Source organism: Podarcis muralis, chromosome 17 (genome assembly GCF_964188315.1).
Source record: "Podarcis muralis chromosome 17, rPodMur119.hap1.1, whole genome shotgun sequence".
NCBI lineage: Eukaryota > Metazoa > Chordata > Lepidosauria > Squamata > Lacertidae > Podarcis > Podarcis muralis.
This window is the reverse complement of record NC_135671.1, coordinates 20,913,427-20,940,322: the sequence shown is the minus strand read 5'-3', so window position 1 is coordinate 20,940,322 and position 26,896 is coordinate 20,913,427. Positions and strand designations below refer to the sequence as shown.

Here is a 26,896-nt window from a genome sequence, read left to right as displayed (position 1 = left end):
ATATCCCCATATGAACTGACCCAGAACAACATAAAATTGCCCATGTTTCTGCGCTCCGCCAGGAGAGGTCAGGAGGGTGGCAACATGAGAACAGGCCTTTTCTGTGGTGGCTCCCCATTTGTGGAATGCTCTCCCAGGAAGGCTCACTTGGCACCTTCTTTACAGATATTCAGGCACCAGTGAAAACATTCATCTTCATCAAGTCTTCTGGCTTATTAAACAATCTAAATGTGTTGCGATGTTTGGGGTTCTTCTTCTTCTTTTTTTTGCTATTATGTTATGTATTGTGTGTTTTTATTTTTATGTTGTGAAAAGCCCTGTAATAGGTGGTATATAAATTTAATCAATCAATCAATCAATCAATCAATCAATCCAAGAACTGCCAATGTTGTGCCCATGGGCACAATGGTGCCCATGTCTTCTCCTGTCTGACACACCCCCTCACCCCACTCCACTCAATGCCCCCATGACCATGAGGTGGTAAGGATAGTGATGGTTTATGCCACTGAAAAGTACAGAGCGCTGAAGGAGGAATTTGGAAGAGTGACTCTCTTTCCTACTTCTTCTTTTGGTTTGATGTGCTTTTCTACTAGAACCAACTTATGTCCAGATCCCAAAAGAACTGAAATATGTGCATGCATGCACACTTCTTCTTATTCTCTCTCTCTCTCCCTGGTTGATACAGTGGGAAGGGAACAGAAACTGCCGGAGGGTGGCACCCACGGCAGTGGCGTAGCGTGGGGGGTGCAGGGGGGGCCGGCCGCACCGGGCGCAACATCTGGGGGGGCGCGCTCGCCGCCTCCGGAGTCTCCGAAGAGCCTCGGGCGCAGGCTGTAGCACCAGGGCCGCGGCCAAGAAGCCGAAGCTGAAGAGCCCGCTGAGCGGCGCGCCCAGGCAGAGCGCGCAGGGAGGCACCATCGCCAGGGCCCAGCGGCAGCCACAGCACCTCGCCACCATTCCGCCGCCAGACTTGCTTGCACAGGCACGGCCGCCCGCCGCCGACGCTGCTGCCTCTGGCAGCGGACACGTGGAGAGAAACAGCGGCAGCCGAGCGGGAGACTCTCCCTTTCTCACTGCAACGCTCCGGGGAGGGGGCTAAGGAGAGAGTCAGGTGGAAACGCGCGCGCGCGCCCCAAGCTGCTTCTTCGCGGGGGTTGCGGGGCGAAGCCGCCGGGTATTTGCGCCCCAAATTGGGGCAACCGCAAAAAGCCACCCTGCCAGCAGCAAGCTTCAAGGTCAAAGGCTCCCTTCAAGGAAGCTGCGATCCTCTTTCCAATTAAGTGCCCCCTCACCCACCCCAGCTCAGTTCAGTGGGAGGTGGAGTTCCCGGGTCTCTTGTCCCTTAGAGGGCGCCTCTCATCATCCCGCCATTCTGAGAGCAGGGAGGGCGCCTCTCAGGAGACTTTCCCCCGCATTTGCTTTCCCGCTCAGGAAAGCGCGCGCGGCCCCGGCTGGATCTGCAACTCTTCTGGTGAGCGAGGTTTAAACCAGAGGCAGGCGCTCCTTCTTGGACGGATGCCTGGAAGAAAAAGACCCCGCGGTTTCTTCCTTTCCTTCCCCTGCAGAGACCAGCCACGTCCCTCAGCTGAGGCCGCCTTGCTTCTCAAACGAGCCGGTCTACTACAGTTCGTGGCTGCATGGGAGAGCGCTGCTTTCCTTGCAAAAGGCCCCCAGGTTGAGTCGCCGGCACCTCCAGCTATGAGAGGATGGGAGCAGTGGCGTAGCGTGGGGGGTGCAGGTGGGGTCGGCTGCACCTGGCGCAACATCTGGGGGTTAGGGTTAGGGGGCGCAAATCCACGGGTTAGGGGGCGCAAATTACTTGCCTTGCCCCGGGTGCTGACAACCCACGCTACGCCACTGACCCACGGCGTTCACTCACTTCAACTTATGGTGGTTTGGTTGGTCTCAACTAGGGCCAGGGCCTTTTCAGTACTGGCCCCGACTTGGTGGAACGCTCTGTCACAAGAGGCTAGGGCCCTGTGGGACTTGACATCTTTCCGCAGGGCCTGCAAGACAGAGCTGTTCCGCCTAGGCCTTTGGTTTGGACTCAGTCTGACCCTTATGTTTCCCTCCCCTTACGGTTTTGACTTTTAAATTGAGTCTGCATTTTAAATTGCATTTTAACCAGTATTTCAAATTGGTCCCCCCCCCCATTATGTTTTTACTGTAATTTTACTCGTGTTAGCCACCCTGAGCCCAGCTCTGGCTGGGGAGGGCGGGGTATAAATAAAATCTATTATTATGATTGTGATTATAATTAAGTGTTCCCACACATCTAACCATGTTGGTGACCTCTGAATTAATTAAGCATTCTCCATCTCATTTTTATCCTACAACAATTGTCAGATCACAGACAAATACTGAAGAGTTTTCGTAACTCAAAAAGAGAGAAAGGAAGTTTTGCATCTTACCTGGAGTCTGAAAATTAAGGCGCCGTAGCTCTACTGGATCTGTGGGGTGATGGGAAGGAATCTCCTTGTTGTTGGGTATGCTGCTCTTTCTAGAGTCCGTCTCTGCCCTTTTCCTACATGGACAAAGTGAGCACCATCATTAAGAAGTTAAATTCACCATTTACAAAGAGATATATTTCCTCCTATCCTTTCCCCCCCATCTCCGTATTTTAAAACACAGTGGGAATACTACATTCTGTGGGATTCATTTAAAAAATGCAACATTTTAAAGAGAGTAAGCTGCACACGGGACGCGGGTGGTGCTGTGGGTAAAACCTCAGCGCCTAGGACTTGCCGATCGTCAGGTCGGCGGTTCGAATCCCCGCGGCGGGGTGCGCTCCCGTTGCTCGGTCCCAGCGCCTGCCAACCTAGCAGTTCGAAAGCACCCCTGGGTGCAAGTAGATAAATAGGGACCGCTTACTAGCGGGAAGGTAAACGGCGTTTCCGTGTGCTGCGCTGGCTCGCCAGATGCAGCTTGTCACGCTGGCCACGTGACCCGGAAGTGTCTTCGGACAGCGCTGGCCCCCGGCCTCTTAAGAGAGATGGGCGCGCAACCCCAGAGTCGGACACGACTGGCCCTTTACCTTTACCTTTAAGCTGCATACAGAAACTGGGGGAGGAGCTCAGTGTACTGCTAAGCGGTTCGCTCCATCAGTACAAGCATTTTCTGCTAGCCTGATGGAATGATCTGACCTCTTCTTCCCCTGCATGCAACTATATAGGGGTTTTCGTGGCACCCATAGAGACAATTAGGGGGTGCATAAGAGGAGGAGATGCAAGGAAGCCCTATTGCCCTAGCTTCAGCTCCTTCTGAGGGCTTCTGCTGGCAGGACTAGTCAGCTGAATCTGGCCCATATTGTTTGGAATTAATATGATTTACGGAGCAGGAAATCTTCATGCATGTAGTACCTAAAGTCATCATTACAACCAAGTAAAACTGGGGTTTTCCTAGGATTATTTATAGAAAAGAAAGAGCTCCTTCTTCAGTAGCACCTCCCAACTAAATGTGGAACTAAAGGAGGTTGATAGTCAATAACCGGCCAGTTCCTCTGCAGCTGTGCTTCTTGAATAGCACCATTTTGGAAGGAAGCCAAGTATTCTTGCAAAATTGATTCTATGATAGAGAAGGCCAACATGAAATATTAAAAGGAGTTGACACTAGTATCCCCCCCAAAAGGGAAACATTCAATTTTGAAAGCTGTTTTAAGGCATCTTCACTTCTTATGTACCTGGCCATGTTTATTTAGATTGGCAAACATTATGTATAATAAACCAAGTTAGGAAAATAGAAAGCTACATCATATTGCATAAGACAATTTAGGAACGGTTGTGGCTCAGTGGTAGAGCATCTGCTTTGTATATAAAAGGTCTTCAGTTCAATTCCAGGCATCTCCAGGTATGCCTGGGAGAGAACTCTGCCTGAATCCCTGGTGAATTGCTACCAATCACGGTACTGAGCTAGGTGGACCAATGAGGTAGCTTCCTATGTTCCTATGCGTATCTAGCCTTGTATTTTATCTGCAAGGACTAGGACCAATTCTCCAAGGTTTAAGGCATGAGAAAGCCCTATCAGAATATGACTGGGTAATGCACCTGGGACCTCTTGCATGCAAAACCTGCACTGTCCTACAGAGACATTTTATGTAGATTGGTTTTCTAGGCTTCCCCAGTAGGAGAGCAATTGTTCTTCACTTCTCACCTGTCAGGTTTACTGCTCCATTATTATGCAGCGGAAAAGGAGGGGAAAAGGTTAAATGTTAGTCGGCCAATGGCAAAAGAATTACCGCGACAATAGAAAATGGTGTTTGCAATTAGGATGCAGAATGTAACAGCCCATGAAAAATTTTCTAGTCATAGAAAAATATGGGGGCACAGGGTACATTCAAAGGAAGTACTTCATGGCTGAAGAAACTTAAGCAACATTTGGATTAGTTTTGCTTGAGAGAGAGGTTGTATCAAAGACATTCTTTTCTTAAGGCATCTCTGGGAAAAAACCAAGGCCACAATATACAGCATATCAGGAGGTAGGAGATACAGTGGTACCTTGCAAGACGAATGCATTGCAAGGCGGAAAACTCGCAAGACGAAAGGGTTTTTGGTTTTTTGAGTTGCTTCGCAAGACAATTTTCCCTATGGGCTTGCTTCGCAAGACGGAAACGTCTTGCAAGTTTGTTTCCTTTTTCTTAAAACCGTTAATACTGGTGATTTTTGAAGCTTTTCCAAAACTTTTCCAACACCGTGCTTCGCAAGACGAAAAAATCGCAAGATGAAAAAACTCGCGGAACGAATTAATTTCGTCTTGCGAGGCACCACTGTACTGAAAGTCTATTATTATTCTATTTATTTATATCTTGCCTTTTTCCCTGACAGGGACTCAAGACGGCTTACAAATAAAATAGAAACAGCTAAAAACATAGGAAAAAAATCATCATTGAAAACAATGATCTATTGAAACATACAGGTCGTTAAAATATCTTACTTGGAAATATATTACTCTTGGGGGAAAGTCAACTGAATCTTTGGATATATATAGACATCCAACAAATGCGTTATTTCAAAAAATTTACAAAATCTGATCTGAGCTGCATTTATAAAAATACAGCCTTTTATACTTTTTATTTTTTAAATTCTACTTTCACATCTCTTGGTTGCAAAGATTCCAAAGCAACCACTAATCACCTCAGAGTAGCATACCCGTCAACTGCCCCCCAAAAACCAGGACATCCCATTTTCCCCTGCAAGAGGGGCAGGTTGCTCTCACGCAATTTTAGGTCAAGATCTCAATTCCCACTCCCCAAAGCATCCCCCCCCCCGTGGTCTGGGATCTTGTATGACACCACAAAACACATGTTCGAGGGCTCCGTGCCTCCCAAAAGCACTTTTCCTGAGTCCACAATTTTGCGTGGATTACGTGTCTCTCAGGAGATTTTGGACCTGGAAGATGTTGTCCCGTATTTGGGCCACGTCGTGTTGGAGGGTACGTAGGAGCAGTGTGGAAACCCTGGCCTCTGAGGTGAATTAGGTCCTGAAGAGGTTTCAATTCAGCTTCCATTGCTACTTTCCCAAGTCACACCCACCTGCCCCATACCTGATGCAATATGTGACATCAAGTATGGACTAGGTGAGGATGCAGCTCTCTGCTGAAAGCAAGGTTTGCAGGCACCAACGATCAGCGGTATAAAACCCAACCACACAGGCAAATAGACAGAGCTTTGCAGGCACCACAGATTAGCTTTGCAGGGCCCTGTGCTTTTGTTACTGCAGTCTGATTTCAAACTACGTGGGCACAGCAAAATGCTTCACTTGATGTCATGGAGACATCAGCTGATTGACAGGCAGGTAGACCCATCCTCCTTACACAATTGCCCACAAGAGGCGGGAGAGCGAAGCATCTGGCCTTCTGGCTGAAAACAGTTCTCCACCCATGCTTTAAGAGAGATGAATTGATTAGAATAAATATCATGATTATGATAATATTATGAACTGTGAGAATAGGATATGCTAGGAGAGCAAATGCCACAGGAGGTAGTTCAGTTGTGCCGATCAGGGCCGGACTTCGGTGCAGGTGCTCACTCACAGCAGGTTTGGCTTACCACATTTTGAAGTTAAGTGCTAATGCCATCCGAAAAGATCAGTGAGCCCGCAGTCTATAATTACCTAACTGCACCAGTGAGATTAGGGACGTGGGTGCGCTGTGGTCTAAACCACTGAGCCTAGGGCTTGCCAATCGGAAGGTCGGCGGTTCGAATCCCCACGACGGGGTGAGCTCCCATTGTTTGGGTCCAGCTCCTGCCAACCTAGCAGTTTGAAAGCACGTCAAAGTGCAAGTAGATAAATAGGTACCACTCTGGCGGGAAGGTAAACAGCATTTCTGTGCACTGCTCTGGTTTTGCCAGAAGCGGCTTGGTCATCCTGGCCACATGACCCAGAAAAACTGTCTGTGGACAAACGTTGGCTACCTCGGCCAGTAAAGCAAGATGAGCGCCGCAACCCCAGAGTTGTTCACGACTGGACTTAACTGTCAGGGGTCCTTTACCTTTACCTGTGACATAGCTTAAAATTTCCACCATCTAAAAATCCACATCTAAGTCCCTTTGCCTCTTGTTCCACCTTGTATGTTAATATCAGATGCTAAATATTTTTTATGAACATTTTTGATGACCGCAATCAAAAAGCTACACTGCCATCCACCAAGTCTTTGTTTTTAAAATCAACTTGCCACTTAAACAATAAGAAACACAAATTTCCCCACCTGCTGAGAATATCTGGATATCTAGAATATCTAATCTGTTTTTACTGCAATAAATGCAGAGCCGTAACTAGCTGCTCGGGCCCCCAAATCATTCATGTTTTGGCTCAACATGCCGATTTCAAGCTATACTGATTTTAGACCCTTCCATTGCAAGGGTGAGTGTGGTTTATTTGATATGCATTTGAAAACTCTCCCCTTGATAAAATTATCTCAAACTTTTCCTCCCTGCACATGCCACAGACGAAGGAAGATGTAAGTGCTCATTGCGATCTTGGTATATGTCTGATTTTATAGCTCACCCGAGTCATGTACTTGCAGAAAGGAATTCACACAATACCACATGTAACTGCCGTACGCACGATGTACGCAAAACCAAGAAAATCCTATTAAAGGAAATTAACTGTACACTACTGTATATGAGTTCCTTCTCCAAATGTCACTCTAATTATGATAGAAGATAGCTAATGGAGAAAAAAATGTTATTGGGCAGCACTATATAAATATACTAAGTAGATAAATAAAAGGAATTAAACAAAGCTCTGAAATATGCACATCAGTTGTCAAAATTAATGTCCGACTTGGTTCAAAATAATTGATTGCTCAGGCCCAATCCAGCTACATTTTAAAAATAGATTTCATAACACTAACTGACATTTCTTCCCTCTAGAACTCTGAGAATTTCCATCTAGTGGTTTATCCTGGTCTGTGACTGTAATAAAGTTCATTCATTCATTCATTCATTCATCTAGTGGTTGTGGCTCTGTTTACCTCTCTGTGCTCTGCTTATATATTTGGGTAAATAAAGCAAATATTACAAAGCCAGCCTAAACCTTCAGTGCTTTCCCTAGTTCAAAGGAAGATAAACCCTTCAATGTTGATACTAGAAGTTTCCACAGCTCAGACGTTCTTTGTGCTTAATAATATTGTCCGAAATCTTGTGACAAACTTTTTCACCACTAGAAAGTAGTACTAGTGCATAAAGAACACATTTGCAAAATATGGACGTATTAAAATTATTTCTTGTTACACCATGTCAACCAGCTGTTGTCCCTCTCCCACTGCACCTTGGATGAACCACAAAGCACTGATTTGCAACTTGATTTCTAGACTGCAGCAAACTTCACAACAGCTTCTAGTTTTGCCATGATTCTCAAAAGCTGAGGTGGGTCTGCCATTTCCAGAGAGGAGCTCCATCTCTTTCAGTTATCTTTCAGGGGTGAAAAAACAACTATATGTGGTTGCCTAGCTAAGCAAAACATAAAGGAGACATGCTCCAGTCTCACAAGGTTCCTGCTTTTTGTTAAAATGCACAATTACCTTCTTGAGGAGAATTGTTTGAGAGCATAGTTATATGTGCTGGTTTATGTGGTTTTGCATGTTTTGTTGCACTAATAACAATGTTGTCCCTTAAGCATTATCGTTCTTTTAATTGTGTTTTGTCTATAGCTCCTGGTGAAGGAGACTTCTCCAAAAAAACACATTGAGCTCCATAAACATCTGTTTGCCAGAAGTACTGGCGCTTGTTGCCTTCTCCTTGGTGAATTTTCTCTCTTTCTGCCAGCTTGGCTAAGGCCAGGGGATGTTGCCAGGTTCCCACCATTCAAGTTCATTTAGTGCTTTAAACTGGAGGTATTGTATGGTTATGGCATGACTCATCATTAAGTGACAATGGGAAAGGTTGGTGGAAACACTTAGGAAAATGCAATCACTTAGTAGTATGACTCAAACATGGCCTGCAGAACTGAATGCATGAACACTTTATCTGCATATTTGATGCCAATTTAGATATTTTTGAAATGTAGATACAGTACAGCAGTGTTTCCCAACCGGTGTTCCGCGGCACACTAGTGTGCCGCCAGACATTGCCTGGTGTGCCGTGGGAGGGAGGCGGGCGAGTCGGCGGCGAGAGGCGGGGCGGCGGCGGCGAGGAGAGGCCGCCCAGCGCGGGGCTCTTGCCGTCTGCCTGCCTGGCTGCCTGCCTGACGTGCAAACCCCCGGCGCAGGCGCCCCGCTTGTTGACACGGGAGGGGAGGGGGGAGAGGAAACGCTGCTGGTGCCGCTGCTCCTCGGCGGCGGCTCCTCCTCTCAGCCCGCCCTGCCTATATTTGCGCCAATCCCCGTCCACTAAAGCATTCGCGCCTCCCAATGGGAAGCCTTGCCGGGCGGCGGGCGCTGCTGCCTGAGAGTTCTGAAGCCACGCCCACTTTCCCAGAGACTGGCGGTTCTGAGGGATCCAGGGCAGGGCCGGCGCGCGCGCGCGCTTCTTGCTGCCCGGGCGCTTGCTCTAATCCCGCCTTCCCTGGGAGGGAGGGACGGCGGTGGCCGCGAGCGTCCGGGGTGGGGCGCGTGCTGGCTCTCCCTGGCGGCCCCCGTGCCTGGCGTTCTATCAGTGCGCCTCCTCTCTCTTTCCCCACCCATCCTCCACGTGCTGCGCTCTAACCCGGAGTTAGAAGCGAATTAGAACACGCCCCCCGTGTGTGGTGTGTTTTTTTTGCTGCTCCTCTTTTTTTAGGGCTTTTTGGCGGCTTTTGGGACGGCGTCGAGGGGTGGCGCCCACGCTCCTTGTGCGCCCGCCCCGGAGGCTCGCCCGCGTGGTAGTGCTAGAGGAGGAGAGAGGTGGGCATGGCGGCTGTTTTGGAGCTGTTGCTGCAGGACGAAGTGGCAGCCAGCGCTGTCGTGCGGTGGCTGAAGGCGAGCCAGAGCCCCTGCGCCGTGGAGGTAAAACGCGCAGCGCCGCCCTTGCTTCACCCAGCCCTCGGTTCGAGCGGGAAGTATCCGGGAAAACGGAGTTGATGCCGGCCTTCAAAACTCTGCGCTCCAAAAGGGAGGCGGGAGGGGGAAAAAACAGGTCGACCACTTGAGGTTTCCTCCTCTGGCAGGATGCTAAGTGGGAAGCTGCAGCCTTCAGGCCTGCGCTATGTGAACTCCTGAAGGGCTCTTGCGGTAGCTTTTCGGGAGCCCAGGTGTATATATGTGCCCCCCTGAGGGAGCCCTTCACTGAACCTGAGAACCCTGCTGTGGAGTTGGTGGGACTGAGTTGCTGTGCGCCCTTACGAATCCTTCCCAAATGCAGCTTTAATGATTCAGAAACAAGACCTACAGAATTCGTTGGAAGTTACTATTTTTTTATTTTTTTTTTACATAAGTAAAAAGTGACCTTTCCCCATCTGGCATGGTGGTGTGCCTCGAGATTTTTTTCATGAAACAAGTGTGCCTTTGCCCAAAAAAGGTTGGGAAACACTGCAGTACAGGACGGCTGCAAATCTATACCGGATTACATGGGAGTAAGCTTCGCCAAACCCAGTGTTACTTACTTCCAAGCAGGCTTACAAAGGACTAGATTTGCATGGCTGAATTGTACTTGTAGTACTTACAGCAATGCCACAAGTATCAGAGAAAGAAATTATTTATTTTGCAAATTTATCAGTATTATTAAAACATTTATATGCCTTTCAACACCAGCTTTCGGGGTGGCTTACAAAAATCCATAATAAAACAACAAATAAAAACACTCCATTTTTCAACATCGTTGCATACTGGGCTGGGACAAGTTGCCTTAACTTTGGATGATTGTGGAATATGAGTGGAAAGATTCTGAAGCCCAGCTGGTAGGAGAAGAGAAATCTTATGGGTGGAGCCTCACAGGACAGGCCTGGGGGCTGGAGAGTTGCTGTAGTTGCTAACAAGTTTACCTTTTGTGAAAAAGCTGATGGATACATCTTTGCCTGATATGACTTCTGAAAGGAGAAGCTACTGCTACTCTTTTTCTGTATGAGTAACTGAGCATATTTAGCATGCAGTCATCTTCCTAGCATCTTTGCTGAATTTATTTATTGTGGTTTATGGCTGGGCATTAGGATATTGGATTGTTGCTGTGAAGCAAGACACATGTGTCAGACCAACTGTATCCTAACAAGAGAAATGCCCACAACTTGGAGGTCAGTAGGAAAATAAGACACAGTATTTGGAATTAAGTTCATCCCCAGAAGGGCGAATAAAACTCATTCAAAATGCACGTATTTAGCTGCGATCCTAGACTTTGGGGTAAAGTTTCCTTAGAACTGGACAGTATCCACTGGTTGAGTTTTATTAAACTACCAGTTATTTATAGTATGGTTCCATTCTTTGCATTTGAGGAAATACTTTAGTTCTTGCTACCTCTTGAATGTGTATGCATGGAAGCTTTTGCCCAGATAAGCTGGTGTATCACATTTCCAGTAGACATGTCAGAAAGAAGACAATCCCTAAACTTTCTCACCTAGCCTTTGGTTCTAACAGAAGGGTTACACTGCCAATGGGGCAACTCAACCTTGTGAAATTATTGCTTCCTATTTTTATTTTGCATCTCTACAGAGATCTAGGAAAGACTTCCAGGCCTCTCAGAAGTCTATACGCAGCCAAATGCGCCTGAAAAACCAAGGCTTGTAATAGAAGGATTTTGCGTATCTGAGACATAACAGCTCGGATGAGAAAGGTATCCATAACTGATGAAACTGAAGAGAAAGGCATCTGTAAAAGGAATCACATTTCTTTCTACCCCAGGAATGACTAACATATCTAAACTATAAACTATTTTGTAAACTTACCTTTTGTAAAGGAGTATAGCTATAACAATACAGATGATAAACACAACTGCAAGAACTGGTCCTACAACCCAAATCAAGCCTTCTTCTTCATCTGTAATTGGCTGGGGGTTAAGATCCACTGATACAACCGTTTCAGAATATGGGCTGGTTGCATACATGGTCTAGAGGGAAATAAGATTCGTATTTAACAGTACAGTACCATTTTTCAAAAATACTCTAAAAAATAGGTTTTTATCAACTGAAGCTGGGTGTATTGGGCTTTCTCTATTTCACACTCAAAGCTTTTATTCAAAGCTTTGGGTCCGTTTCAAGATAAAAGTAGAAAAGGGAAACCAAATAAGTGCATTGTATAGGCATAAAAGTAGACTAAACAAAAGCCCCTCTTGCACTTAGACAAAACTCACAGAAAAACCCCCACCAGGAAACAAGCCTTTGACTAGAATTAATTAATCTCAATAGGCTCAGCCCAGCACACACACATGACAGGTTTAAGAGCCAATTAGGAATACACTTGTATGTAAAAATGTTAATGTCTGCTGCTACACCTTCCCACAATCCTCTTTCCATTTGTGCTTAATTATTTTTTAAAACTGTATTACATGCAGTTAAAACAGCTCAAGCATAAAAGGGACATAAGAAAGAGATGGATTGCATAAGAGGGAAAGCACAACTCATTATTTAGATCACCTCAGGAATTCTCCTTTTTGTTACATTATTTTCCAACTCTGCTACATTTCACTGATAAAGTCAGTGGCAAATTACTATAATTAAAGAAACTAGCTGTGCATGTCCTTGATTAGTTCCCTCTTTTCCAAAGATGTTTGGCAATGAGCACCACTGACTGAGCAATATGTCTCGCGGCAAGAAAAGCCTTCTTTCAGAGGCATGATAAGACTCCACTGCGAAGCTCACGCCTCAGTAACACCGATCAGAGATTTCAAGAAGCAAACCTTATGACTTGCACAGGATATGAACAGTGATGGTTAAGATGTTGATAGTGATTCAACATACCCAGAAATGTGAGCCAAGTCAATGTGCAGTTTGGTCCCCTTGGCACCTGCCAAGGGTCATAGACACCTGGAACAGGTGATACTCATGCAATTGGCACACAACCACCAGCGTACCCACACTCTGAGCTTTCATTTTTTATTTTAAAAAAACAAAGTCTCTAGCCCTCCTTGAAAGGAAATTATGAAATGAAACATGCCACTACCATTCAAAGCAATTTCTGCAATATGGCTTCTCCTGCCTTTCAGGGTGTTTAACTAATGAGTGAAATCAGAGCTGTGATTGATGAGTGAGTTGTTTGGAAAGTGATAAGAATCCCTGGGGTTTTAAAGATCTGCTGTTTTGCCCTCACTTTAGTGCAGTTCCCCTGCTTCTGCTTCATTTTCTAGTCCTTGGAATCTCTCTAGTTTTATCTTCATCCCCCCCCCCCCAGTAACTAGGATGCATCTTTCCCGCGGTGGGTTCAAAGTCATATTGTAACTTATTTTGTGCAAGTACTAACACACAATAAGTGTGAGTGGATGTTAAAGGATCCAACCCCAATCGCACAGCAAATGCAAAACGTGAAAACTTTGCGAAGAGGTTGAGACGTGTCTTTTGCTGTACAAGAGCTAAAGACCAGGCACTCAATAAGAATGCATTGTGTAGTTAACTTATAGTACAATGGTATACATGCCTACTCAGAAGTAAGCCTATTTGTGTTTAATGCAGCTTCCATTCAGCCTAGGCTATGGTTTTGCACTTGCACTGGGTGTGTGTGTGTGTGGAAATGGGGTTCTTGTGCCTTTAACAGTTGTGGAACAGGCAGAAATTCAACAGCATAAGCCATTTCTACTATGGCAATAAAATTATGGGGAAAGCTTCACCTGTTCACATTCTGTCTCTCATACATTTTATTACAAGTGTGTTCCCCAATTTGTTTTGAGGCCCTCCACTATATCTGCAAAAGAGGGCAGAAATTTGCATAAGACACAAGTCTATGCAAATTTTATGCAGATGTGTCTCCCCTTTTGCAAGTGTTTCAGAAGGTCCAGCCCACAGTTTACTGAAACCAGAAAATCCTGCTGAATCCCCTGATAATATCTATATGGCAACGCATGTGCACTGTGAATGCATAACCGTTAACCTTTTACATGCATGTGTGCAGTGCCAGATTTACGTATAAGCTAAACAAGTTTAGGGCCACACTCTCTTGGGGCATAGCTGTCAACTTTTCCCTTTTCTTGCGAGGAATCCTATTCGGAATAAGGGAATTTCCCTTTAAAAAAGGGAAACGTTGACAGCTATGTCTTGGGGGCCCCTAAAAAACTTAAAGGGGAAAAAACCTGCGTGTATATTTCCAAAATATAAGATAAAAAACAAATAAAATAAAACCTACATACAGCAACAGTGTTTTGTGTTGTGTAGGCTCCTATGATGTAAGTAATGGGCCCTGCCTGCTAGCCTGCTCCCTAAAATATCACTGGTTTGCTCATTTCTATATATAGGGTGCCTACATTCTGCATGGACTGGCAATTTTGTTAGGTGCAAATGGCTTTAGATACCTATTAGGTCCATAAATTACCATATAGCAGATATTCAACACAAAAAAACAGCAACCAGGACAGCTGGACATATAAAGGGCCCCATTGCCTTCAGGAGCTTAGGGCCTCATCAAACCTAAATCCGGCCCTGCATGTGTGCAAGGAAGGGTGAGGGTGGGAGTAATCACATATATCTGGTATGTGCATATTGGCATAAAGGCAATCCATAAGGCAATTTAGGCATTGGGCAAACTTGCTGCATCCTTGTGCACTGAACTTATCCACATTGCTGGGTATGTGAAAAGGATCTTTGCTTTTATGTAGAGAGACTTATCCAAAACTGGCGAAGTCATTCAAATAAGTGAAGGGAAAGCACCACTTCCCACAATATGCAATTAATACAGTGGTACCCCGCAAGACGAACGCCTCGCAAGACGGAAAACCCGCTAGACGAAAGGGTTTTCCGTTTTGGAGGCGCTTCGCAAAACGAATTTCCCTATGGGCTTGCTTCGCAAGACGACAGCCCATAGGGAAATCTCCAGGACAGCGGGGAAGCGCGTCTTCCCCACTGTCCTCGGACCTCCTCCCGCCGCCAGGCTTCGGAAGGCTGCTCCGAAGCCTGGCAGGGGGGCGGAGAGGTTTTTAAAAAACCCCGGGACAGCGGGGGACTTCTCCGCTGTCCGGGGCGATTTTAAAATGCTGCCGTCCCGGGGGAGCAAAGTCTTTCGCCCCTCGCCCGCCTTCAGAAGAGGTCCTGGACCTCTTCTGAAGGCGGGCGGGGGGCGAAAGACTTTGCTCCCGCCTGCCTGCCTTCCCGGGAGAGCGGAGAACGCTCCGCTCTCCCCGACGGCTTTTGAAGGCAGGCGGGGGGGGAGCAAAGACTTTCGCCCCCCGCCCGCCTTCAGAAGAGGTCCTGGACCTCTTCTGAAGGCGGGCGGGGGGGGGGCGAAAGACTTTGCTCCCGCCTGCCTGCCTTCCCGGGAGAGCGGAGAACGCTCCGCTCTCCCCGACGGCTTTTGAAGGCAGGCGGGGGGGGAGCAAAGACTTTCGCCCCCCGCCCGCCTTTAGAAGAGGTCCGCCTGCCTTCCCGGGAGAGCGGAGAACGCTCCGCTCTCCCCGACGGCTTTTGAAGGCAGGCGGGGGGGGAGCAAAGACTTTCGCCCCCCGCCCGCCTTCAGAAGAGGTCCAGGACCTCTTCTGAAGGCGGGCGGGGGGCAAAAGTCTTTGTCCCCCCTGCCTTCCTTCCCAGGGGGGCGAAAGTCTTTGCTCCCCCGGGACGGCAGCATTTTAAAATCGCCCCGGACAGCGGAGGACTTCTCCGCTGTCCGGGGTGATTTAAAAGCCCCTGGGAAGGCAGACAGGGGGGACAAAGACTTTTGCCCCCCGCCAGCCTTCAGAAGAGGTCCAGGACCTCTTCTGAAGGCGGGCGGGGGGCAAAAGTCTTTGTCCCCCCTGCCTTCCTTCCCAGGGGGGCGAAAGTCTTTGCTCCCCCGGGACGGCAGCATTTTAAAATCGCCCCGGACAGCGGAGGACTTCTCCGCTGTCCGGGGTGATTTAAAAGCCCCTGGGAAGGCAGACAGGGGGGACAAAGACTTTTGCCCCCCGCCAGCCTTCAGAAGAGGTCCTGGACCTCTTCTGAAGGCTGGCGGGGGGCAAAAGTCTTTGTCCCCCCTGCCTGCCTGCCTTTAAAAGCCCTCCCGGGAGAGCGGCTTTTAAAGGCTTTTAAGTGAGAAAAAAGCCCGGGAGAGGGCTTTTAAAGGCAGGCAGGCAGGCAGGGGGGGACAAAGATTTTCGCCCCCCGCCAGCCTTCAGAAGAGGTCCAGGACCTCTTCTGAAGGCGGGCGGGGGGCAAAAGTCTTTGTCCCCCCTGCCTGCCTTCCCAGGGGCTTTTAAATCGCCCCGGACAGCGGAGAAGTCCTCCGCTGTCCGGGGCGATTTTAAAATGCTGCCGTGGGGGGGGGGAGCAAAGACTTTCTCTCCCCCCCCCCCAGCCTTCAGAAGAGGTCGGGGGACAGATTGTCCCCGGACCTGGTCTGAAGTCGGTTTCCATAGGAACGCATTAATTGATTTTCAATGCATTCCTATGGGAAACCGTGCATCGCAAGACGAAAAACTTGCGGAACGAATTAATTTCGTCTTGCGAGGCACCACTGTATTATGAAAGGAACAGAAATGTCAAGCGTTTGCTCGAATGCTACGGAGGCATCGGAGAGATACATTTTTAGGAACAACATAAAACTTGCAGTCAACTTACAGATTCCGAGTGTTCCATAACAGCTAAAATAAAGACGACATATTCTTGGCCGTTTTGGAGCTGCTTGTTTTCAAAACCACCATACTGTTTCTTATCCCCCAGGGTGAACTCAGTAGGAAGAACTTCAAAGTGTGCTGCAATATATGGCTTTAAATCTGCTTCCCTCCCCAAACGAATACTTCGGCGTTTCCGTGCTATCTCTTTAAGTAGCTTTGGGGTAGGAGAGGAAAAAGAGAGAGAAAAGGGAGAAAACAGAAAGATAACTGTAAACAAGATTAATGTAACTTATTGACAGGCTGATTTTTTGAAAAATGTATTAAGTCCTAGGAACTACAAAAAATAAAATTCAGTGTCATTTCATGACAACCCCAGTTACAGTTATCTGGGAGTAAGTCCCATGAGGCTTGCTTCAGAATAGAAATGTACAGGAGTGTGCTATAAATTACAATAATGCCAGCACTTTTATATTAAGTAGTACGCCTCTTTAGAGTTCCACACAACTTGCAGCCTCATTCTCAGTTCAGGAAAAACCTCTGTTACACTTAGCTAGGAGTAGGTACCATTCAATTCAATGGGCTTACTACTGAGTGGAAATGCATAGCGTAGTTGTAAATCTCATTTATATATGTAAATCTCATATATACTCTTTATTCTTAGCAAGAAGAGGATGTCAACATCAGATTTTTAAAAATGAACTTTTAGTTAAGGATATTGTTGTCCACACCAATTCTTTTTAAAGGAAAACATACAAAAAATAAAGACTATGAGGCATTTGAGATATGAGTATTACCATTTCCCCCATCACATATCAAATGACGGTCAGCAATAAGACACTTTTTTTCATCAAGTTAATGGTTTTTTATTGCAAAATTGAAGCAAAATATTTTTAAAATGCTACAGCCAGTACAGAAAAAAGGTAAGCGATCTACGGCACTTAACTCATTACGACATCAACAGACTGCAAGTCAACCCACACCCAAAAACTTTTTTAAATAAGAAAAAATTACTGTTTTTAAGTGTTTAAAAAGTTGCACCATTTATGCAGTTAGCTTAGTGCTTGTTTAACACATCATGCTAAACCAAACCTTGGCTTATTGCACAGACGAGTGTCTGCAGGTTCCCAAAGAAGCCACAGATGCGGCCGGTCTTGATCCTCCGACGACTCACCTCCCTGTTTTGCCCGAAGGCGAGCACTCCTCCTGCGAGTACAAAGGTCCTAATTTATCATCACATTGTGTGATGGCCTGGGACTCGGGCTTGGATTCGGAACCAGAGGAGACTCAGTCTGCACTGGATCCTTTTCCTCAGGCATCATCTGAACCAAGTCTGGGGCCTGATCCTGGAGAGTCCCAGTCTGCACATGTTCCCCTGCAACAAACACCAGCTGGGCCGAGTCAGGGGCCTGAGCCTGCCCTGGCTCCAGATGTGGGGATGACCTCGTTGCCTTCAGCTGGGCCATCACTTAGAACTGCTCCACTACCGGTTTGGTCAGGGGAGGCTGAGGCGGCCTCTGGGTCTAGTAACTCATTGATGTCTCCCGAGCTGCAAAGACTAAGGTCTGAGAGAAGGAGAGACCTGAGTACTCGCAGGAGGAGTGCTCACCTTCGGGCAAAACAGGGAGGTGAGTCGTCAGAGGATCAGGACCAGCCGCTACTCTGACAAAGGTAAAAGGCTGTCGGATCCCGCCCCAGGTTGCGGGAGCAACACTGCTGTATGCTAAATCCTGCCTGAGATCCTGTACCTGTCCTTGCCTGGTTTCCTGCCTCGTGTCCTGCCTTGGCCCTGTCAGACTGACTCCCAGCAGAACCTTAGGATTCTGGACCGGTCCTGGACCGTGTTTCATGGGTTACCCCCGGGTCCAGCACACATTGTGTTTAACTAACTATTAATGCCACAAATCATTACGTTATGTCTATGCTGCAGAATGTCGATACCAGTGAACAGGTTTAGGAATGAAATAAGTTAGCAAAAATGTTTAAAAGATATTGTCAGGGGCTCAGGAGCAGAGGTGCAGGGGAGAGAGGAAATGGAGAGCGAAGGGGAAGAATCTGAGGGCAGCGGAGGGCAGAATGACAGTGACCCGAGAGATTCCATGAGCCTCTCCAGTGAATCAGAAGATTCCCAGAAGGGGGCACCGATGGCCAGGGCAAGGGGGGTCCCAGGAGGGACACACCAGAAGCAGGGGGCCAGCGGAGACTCCCAGAGCAGTAGCTGGAAATCAGGGCCAGCTTCCCCACCGGAGCGTAGTGGGGGGGAAGAGTCCCATAGGTCAGAGTCAGCGTCTCCTCCGGCAAGCAGCGACAGGAGCAGTATAACGGTCAGAAGGAAGGTGGCAGGCTGGGCGCGCATGCCAAGTTCAAATGTACAGGCACGCGGGACAGCAGAAAGCCCGGATTGGGAACCAGGTCCTAAAGCCCGCCGGAGGGAGGGGGAAGACTCGGGGGAGTCAGCGTCAGAAGAGTCTAGAAAGGGGAAAACCCCGGCGGACAGGCGGACCCAGAGGAAGAGGGAGCAGAGAAAGAGGTGGAGCAAGGCTAGGGTCTTAAACTGGTGTCTGGGGGGAGGAGACTCAGACGGAGCTTCGGCGGTCTTGGGTTTAAGACGTAGAGCTGCGCGCCGTGGCTGTAAATGAGAAACTGAACTTCAATAAAGACTATTTAATATAACAACGGACTGGCGTTGGTCCTCTGTGAGCTGGGATCTGGGGCAGCTCTGACAGATATGCTAGTATGCTTGTAGTAAGAAGAGTGCATATGACATTCTAAGAACATGCCATGAATTGGCAATGACACAGAGGAAAGGGAAGAAGATCATGGTGAGGGGTGTAGCCACAACTGGTACACACCAGGACTAGCTGAATATGGGGAAGGGGAGGTTGGGGACTTAGGAGGAACTCACAGGACATCAGAGGACCTTGCAGGGCCAGCCAACAGTTCAGGGGAGACAGAGGAGGGAACACATAAACAGAACCAGAGGTTTCCCCATCTTCACAGACATGGAAAGTTCTGAGGTGTCAGGAACAGGGAGAAGTGCACTCCAGGAGACTGAGGCAGGTAAAGGAACACAGCCCAGCTCACCAGGGGCCAGGTGGAGATCATGGGACTCATTAGGATGTTGTGGTCCCTCAGCTAGATTAGGCTCAGGGCAGGTGAGGGCCACCCGCTTTGTTAAGTGGAGAGACACAGCTACTCAGCTGGAACAATCAATCAAGGTGCATCAATCAAGCTTGCAAAGGATAGAAGGGAAGCAAGGCAGAGACTCTGTGTCAGCTCAACTTTCTCCATCGATGGAGCACAGCTTGGCTGCTTCAGGAACTCCACCGGCCTGTGAATTCGGGACGAACCCCAGGTCCCAACCCTGGAGGCAGGAGTTTGACCTTGCTTGTTATATCATACCTGGACCAGTTTTTGACCATTTGGTCTGTCTGACTACTCTCTGGTGTTGCCCTTGGGACTGGTTGCACTATCAGGACTTGCCTCCGGGTATGCTTAGGTTCAGGACAGTACAGAAAATTGTATTGTAGAAAAAGACGTTTACATTTGTCCTTAACTGCGGAAGCTGAAGTTACATATAAGTCTGGTCTCTAGAATCAAAGGAGTAAAATTTTGTAAAGGGACAACTGTACAAAATATTTATTTTTGCCCGTGCCAAAAGAACTGAGAAATTGGTTTTCATTTGGAAATCAAGATTTGTGATTACATGTGTATGTCTCTGCACTAGCGTAAGTTAGAGAGGAGGAAGATTTCACCCTAAATCACATGAATGAATAGACCTGAAGTGCACCCCTTCCTTCATTCATATTTTAGTTATAGATGATGCTGTTGTCATATATCATTAGCATCATGTGCATCCCTTGAGATGCTTTTCCCCCTCCCGATGAAGGTTAATTTGAAAAGCAATGAAGTCATCAAAATCTGTTCCCAAATACCTTCCAGATCCTTTCCATAATATGTTCTTATTCTTGTGTATTTTTTTTGTAATACTCTTGCAGATTCTTGTAATACATTCTTCTTGCAGATTTCACAACATTTAGAAATGCATTTTAATATTATTTAGCAAAGGCATTTTCATGTTAATATTAGGATTTCAGCTGAAGAAAGTTTAAATGCAATGTACTTAGAAAATAAAGCTAGGCAGAACTTACAAAAGGCACAAAATGCAATATTTAGATGCCACACGCACCCTTTTGCAGAAAATAAATGTATAAATGGCATTTAGCATAAAAGTTGGTGGCATTAGTTGACTCTGCTGAGAGAGTCTTACATGAAATAATATCATCTTCACTGTTGGTTCACAGAATAATAAAATGCACTAGGCTGGGATGGTGGGACTTCCAGTGCTTAGTGAATTCAATTTGAACAAGATATGAAAGGAAAAGACACTTCTCTCTCTCTCTCTCTCTCTCTCTCTCTCTCTCTCCTTCTCTCTCTCTCTCTCAGTTGAAATTGGTTTATGGTGTGCAACAGAGCACAAATGTAAACATTCTTAAGCATCTTCTAAAGCTTTTACTACAGATTCATCAGCACCCTTCCTTAAGTTTTCTAGGCCTCTTTGGGTAAATTGTATCATCACCTACTGCTTTTGGAAGTTGTCGTTGGAGGTACACCCTGGAACAGGCATAGGAAAACTCGGGCCTCCAGATGTTTTGGGACTACAACTCCCATCATCCCTGACCACTGGTCCTGTTAGCTAGGGATGATGGTAGTTGTAGTCCCAAAACATCTGGAGGGCCGAGTTTGCCTATGTCTGCCCTGGAAGTATGTTCTCAAGAGCCAGACTTTCGTAATGCAAAATGTTAGTGGTCAGAGAGGGTGTTGGTTCTCTTCAGCTGTGCAGATAGCATTTATGTGTGAGGTTTGCTACATTATTGTTGAAATAATGGCCAATCTGGGCTCATGTTACTTTCTTTTAGTTTATTTCTCCATACTCTGTTCCAGATGTTGGACACTGCATATGATAGAAGATGCCTAAAGGTTACTTGAGAGGCCACCTTGCCCTTTATATACCCAGTGGGCAGAGCTTTTTTTTAGCTGGAGCTGCACTTGGGCATCTCTCAAGTGACAGGCACCACTGCACATGTTCCAGCTTGTTAGCATCCTTCTTAAATTACAGTGCCCAGAATTGGACACAGTATTCCAGGTGCGGTCTTAGCAAGGCAGAATAGAATGGCACTATTACTTCCCTTGATCTAAACACTATACTTCTGTTGATGCAGCCTAGAATAGCATTAGCTTTTTCCCTGCTGCTTTACACTCTTGACTCATGTTAAGCTTGTGGTCAGCCAAGACACCCTAGGTCCTTTTCACATATACCACTATATCAGTCATCAATACTTTTATCAGTGCCAACACTGTGAGAAGTACCATTCAGCAAATACCCTTTCCAATGTTAACTAAAGGTTTCCTGCCTGAAGATCTCTAATTCCTTCCTGCTGAACTGGGTGGGGGAGGTAGGGATTAATGATGAATAGCTTCTTAATTTTGCCAGTGCTTGTTCATGTTAATTACTGGTGTCCTCTTACTTCTTTCAAATCGCAAAATAATACTGTTGTGCTATAAACAACTGAGAGAAAAATGAGAAGAAACAAGTGATCAACGATCGTCTCCTCTGCGGATACAGAAACTGACACCGAGGTAATTAAGAAAGGCCATTCATCACTAATTTCCTAGCAGCAACCAACAAGAAGCATTAAAAAGTGCATGGACTGAGAATAAAGAAAAAATTTTAAGCACAAGGACCATTTGAGGCCTCGATAGCCTTTTATGTGTTCACACACAGGACAGGATAGAGCTGCAATTGTGCTTTATTGAAAAATACTAATGATAAAAAGTCACAAAACATGCAGCAGGACAACACAGGAAACAATAAACTATGACAATGTGACCATGAAACAATCTGCGTTCTCCATGAAAAGCGACTGAAATTTTGGCAATTTCAGAGGCAAGGAGTTTAGCTTTAACGGCAAAATCTAATCTAAGGCTAATTCTGCCTACAGAGACAACCCTGAAGTCACTGTGTTTCCTGATACTTCATTGTTATGGATAAATGTATCACCGCTGCAAAGCTGGAACACACACATTGATAATATTTGTACAGGCATTCCATGAGCACAGTATTAACATGCACAACTTAAAACAGGGAGTTCTCTTAGAAGCTTTAAGAAATCTAAAGTATCAGAAACTTCAGAGTCGCTGCATGAAGAGTAGCTCACTTTGGAGATGTTTTCCGTCCCCTCGTGAGTTACTATTGGAAGCAATTCTGAAAGATATATGAAGGGCTTCAGCTCTCGATCAGAAACAATTTTCATTTTCCAGTCAATGCATATCTTATTTCTTCCACCATTAATTCTACAATGTGGTCTCAATTGTATCTGTAAAAAATGGAAAAGAACCCATCCTGCCCCAAATGTTTCTGAATTTAATAAATGTCCTTTATCAAACTATTATACAGATTAATGCACCACAACTTGCACGATGATTAAAATGACCCTTTGTTATGGAAAGCGGCAGCAGCAGCAGCACAGACCCAAAGAACTTAATGGCGAGAAAGGTCAATGTCAACTACAGAATTCAGACTGGAATCTGTTAATTTTGCTGAAATGGACTGTGTAGTTTTGCAAGTTAAAAATGGTCTGTGTCCCGTTACTGGACTGTTGAATTTTTAATTGTTCCGCCGTGTTTGATGGCAACTAAAACTGAGTTTAGCTGCTTTTTGCCTCTCTAGACAACTCCAGGTCATTAAAAAGAAGAAACCACATTAAAGCAAGCAGTCTGCACATACTGAATGTTGTTAGTACAAGCAAAACGCAGCCGAAAGTCATGGAGTTGGCTTATGGCTTAAGAGAAATACAGAGTCCTCCCATTCTTTATAACAATGACCAATGGGTTCTATTGAGTCCTGAGGAAATCTGTGTAGACATTGTGCCTGAAATGAGGCTGGACTATATTTTTGTTAGGGCAATTCAAAAAGAGTAAGCTCCTTAGGGTTTTGTTGTTGTTGTTGTTGTTTGTGAAGAAAATGGAAATTGGTGTTACTATTAATTTCTATTTGAAGAGTAGACTGGAGGACAATCAGTTAACAGGATGGTTCCTCCAGCTGGGGGAGTATATAGGCAAGGTATAGGCCAGGCATCCCCAAACACGGCCCTCCAGATTTTTTTGGACTACAATTCTCAGCATCCCTGACCACTGGTCCTGTTAGCTAGGGATGATGGGAGTTGTAGTCCCAAAACATCTGAAGGGCTAAGTTTGGGGATGCCTGGTATAGGCTTTGAAGACTATTGCTTCCTCTTCCACAGAGAGGGGCTGTGCTGCTGTACAGATCATATTGACAGCACTAAGGAGACCCCCTCAATCCCTCAAGTCCATAAACCACACTCGATACAAAAAAAATAATGATGACACAAGGACAGGGATCCAAGAAGATACCGTATTATAACACAGAACGAGAATACCTCACACATGATAATGAATTTTCAGATAACTAAGATGACCTGAGTAGGAATTTACTAATTATTATTTTTATTTATTTAATTTCTATATCACCCTATACCTGAAGGTCTCAGGGCGGTTCACATAAAATATCAAATACATAAAACCCAAACAAAACCAACAACCCAATTAAAAAAACTCCCAAAGAGCCAGCATTTTAAAAAGGGTATAGGATGTACAGAAGATCAAGTCAGGCAAAGGCTGATTGAAAAGGAACGTTTTTGCCTGGCGCCTAAAGGTGTATAGTGAAGGTGCCAGGCGAACTTCCCTGGGGAAAGCATTCCACAGACTGGGCTTTCATCCTGTAGTAATAAGGAGATGTTGTGTTGTACTGAATGCCCTGGGAATTTATATAGGATGGGCTGGATAAACCTGGCTCGAATGTCTGTATAATACTGGCAATGAAGAAGGGCATGTCCCGCTGTTTCCTGCTGCCCAGGGCACATGGGTATTTCCTCTCCTCATATGGTATCTTCCTATAGCGGCCTTCTTGAATTGCTGAAGGGAGAGCCTGACAGAGGGCCAAGGTAAAAGCCCTTTGAACAGCACCCATTGGAGTAAGGAAGGGAATTCTGTGACTACTAAGTTTTAAGCACCGTATCCACTTTATAATTTTGATGAATGTGTGGGTGGGTGCCCATGTTGCAACCCTACCGATGTCTAGAACGTGGAGACTTCCTTTGAATGCTGCTGAGGTATCAGCACCCCAAAAAGATTTTGCAGTTGAACCTGCAACAGGAGACTTGTCCAGTGTTGTATGTAGCATTTTTCATTTTGACAAAGTAATAATAAATAAATAAATAAAAGTAAAAATGTACACCCCACCCCCGAGACCATTCCATTGTAACTATCCAACCTCCCAAAATTTCAACACCTCTTGTGATGGTTTGACCCCTTTCCATTTCAACAGCACAAATTCTATAAATACCTCCCACATCTCCTCAAAATCATTTCTCCTGCATATTCTGTCTTACTTTAATAAAGGTAAAGGGACGCCTGACCATTAGGTCCAGTCGTGGCTGACTCTGGGGTTGCAGAGCTCATCTCGCTTTATTGGCCGAGGGAGCTGGCATACAGCTTCCAGGTCATGTGGCCAGCATGACTAAGCCACTTCTGGCGAACCAGAGCAGCGCACGGAAACGCTGTTTACCTTCCCGCCGGAGCGGTACCTATTTATCTACTTGCACTTTGACGTGCTTTCGAAATGCTAGGTTGGCAGGAGCAGGGACTGAGCAACGGGAGCTCACCCCCGTCGCAGGAATTTGAACCGCCGACCTTCTGATCGACAAGTCTTAGGCTCTGTGGTTTACCCCACAGCACCACCTGCGTCCCCTCTTACCTTAATAGCACATGTTAATTTATCATTAATAGCTATGTGCCACACCTATGGCTTCTCCTCAGATCTTAGAAATCTTTCACCTTTTACTAAGCTCTCTACCTGTGCACAGGATTAAATTCCACTTCGATCACAGCTGGGGAGGGAACAGCTTCCCTGCCTGCTGTGGCCAGACAACACTCCACTCTCCACCTAATTAATTAAGGAAAAATTGAAGATGTAGCTACATATTATATACATTAAGAGGGATGTGTAGGTTGGTCCTCAGGAACTTCAGCATTGATAATGCAAACTCTTCTAGGCAGATTAAGCTCTCTATGCCAAACTAACAAGTACCACTGTTAACAGAAAGGGGCCAGTATCTGCTGAAGACCTTTCCTTCCACTTTCTGACCCAGACTCCCTGCATCTGAATGTGCTGAATTCATATGAACGCTCAAGCATGCTATGCCAGTTCATCACAGGGAAGTCATCCAAGGTTACTTTGCAAGTAGTTCAGTGTTGTTGATGTCTACCTTTCGCACAGATGTCCTTTTCTCTTAGGTCTGAGAGCATGTAAAAATGCAATCTGAGAATCATAATTGGTTGTTCCCAAAATAACTGGGGATTTCCAAATTCAGTTGTGCCCACCTGAATTTGAGTCTGAAGGTATGTTATATAAAGCACTTCCGCACACATCTTCAGACAGGATTGCAATTTTCAAGTATAGAGTTTACTCATCTCTCTATTAACTAATACACTGAACGAGAAGAAGGTTTTTTTTAAAAAAATAAAAATAAAAAATAAAAAATTCAATCAATTCAAAATGCCATATGTGTCAAAATAATGGGATGTTTTGAAATTAATGGAGTAATTCGCCCACAAGCAAGATAGAAACTGACAGGTAAATATATGTTAATTAACAGCCCAGTTATTACAGTGCTATTCGGTGAATATGTAAGGTGTCTCTCTCATTGTGCCTAATCTTGGAGCGTAGAGGAAAACGAACATGAGACAGACATATACCAGCACGGGAGAATCAAGTAAAGAGAACTGAGAGGTAGGTCAAATGTTAAACTGCAGAGCAAATGACAACTTAGCATGTGATTCAGCTTTGGCAAACACCCCATTAAACGAACCAGACCTTTATTGGAGTTCATATCAATGGTGATTAAGTTTTTGCTGACAAGTCATTTCACTTACTGCATTACGTCTTATAATCGGCAAGGAATAAAATATTAATGCCAACAAAGATCAGACAGTGTGTGTGCCTCATTGCAACTTAATGTCTTTTAATTTAAGTAATTAGCTTTTTGTTTCTGTCCCCAGAGGCCAACTCCAATACAAAATGATAAGATTTTTTTTTTATAAAAAAAAGTCAAATTTGCTGACATGGGTACATTAATTGGACACAATCATTAAGGCTGTTTCTATCACAAACAATTTTACAGGGGAAAAAGAGCTAAAATAAGCACACGGTACCTCGTCTAATTCCATTTCGTCTGGGCTCTCTCGTGGTTTCATGAATTTTCCATCAGACTTCTTTATCAAAGGCACAATTACTATATAGTAACCTCTGCAAAAAAAACCAAACATAAGATGAGGCCTGCATAAAGGGAACAGTGTGTTTATATTGCTTCAGTTACATGATGCTCCCATGTGGAGTAATCTGTAAAAAAACAACAACTCTTTACTCTCCAGTAGAACCACCTCTTTGCATATCTTGGGCATGAAAACTTCTCATCATCTGAAATTTATTGATATAACGTGGATATTGCCAGCATAAAGTTAATTCACAATTCTATGGGTTCAATTCCTTGAACAGGGTTTCACTCTAATAGAAGGGAAGAAGGGTTTTTAAAACCAATTCTCTTGAGAATTAGAGGACCTTCTGAAGCGTTGTAAGAAAGAGTTGACTGGTTAAATTGCCTCCCCTCCTTCCTCAAGGAGACAGTAGTCAGTTAGAGCTGCTTCCACCAGAAGAAGTAATTTCATTTGTGGAAAGGTGGATCTGGATCC

At 45.6% G+C, this 26,896-nt stretch overlaps 1 protein-coding gene across 29 annotated transcripts in view; it reads right to left on the bottom strand.

Annotated features, from left to right (window-relative positions):
* Positions 1-26,896, bottom strand: part of PTPRD (protein tyrosine phosphatase receptor type D) — a 1,167,048-nt gene that overhangs the window by 109,307 nt on the left and 1,030,845 nt on the right. For 18 of the 29 annotated variants that reach the window (XM_077921375.1, XM_077921383.1, XM_077921377.1 and 15 more), the window contains 5 exons: positions 26,360-26,453; positions 16,074-16,283; positions 11,289-11,449; positions 4,150-4,164; positions 2,412-2,524 (listed from right to left, as the gene is read on the bottom strand). In XM_077921375.1, coding sequence (XP_077777501.1) covers positions 2,412-2,524; positions 4,150-4,164; positions 11,289-11,449; positions 16,074-16,283; positions 26,360-26,453 — 593 coding nt within the window. The remainder of the gene's footprint in view (positions 1-2,411; positions 2,525-4,149; positions 4,165-11,288; positions 11,450-16,073; positions 16,284-26,359; positions 26,454-26,896) is intronic. The other 11 variants (XM_077921379.1, XM_077921386.1, XM_077921387.1 and 8 more) reach the window with 1 other exon arrangement.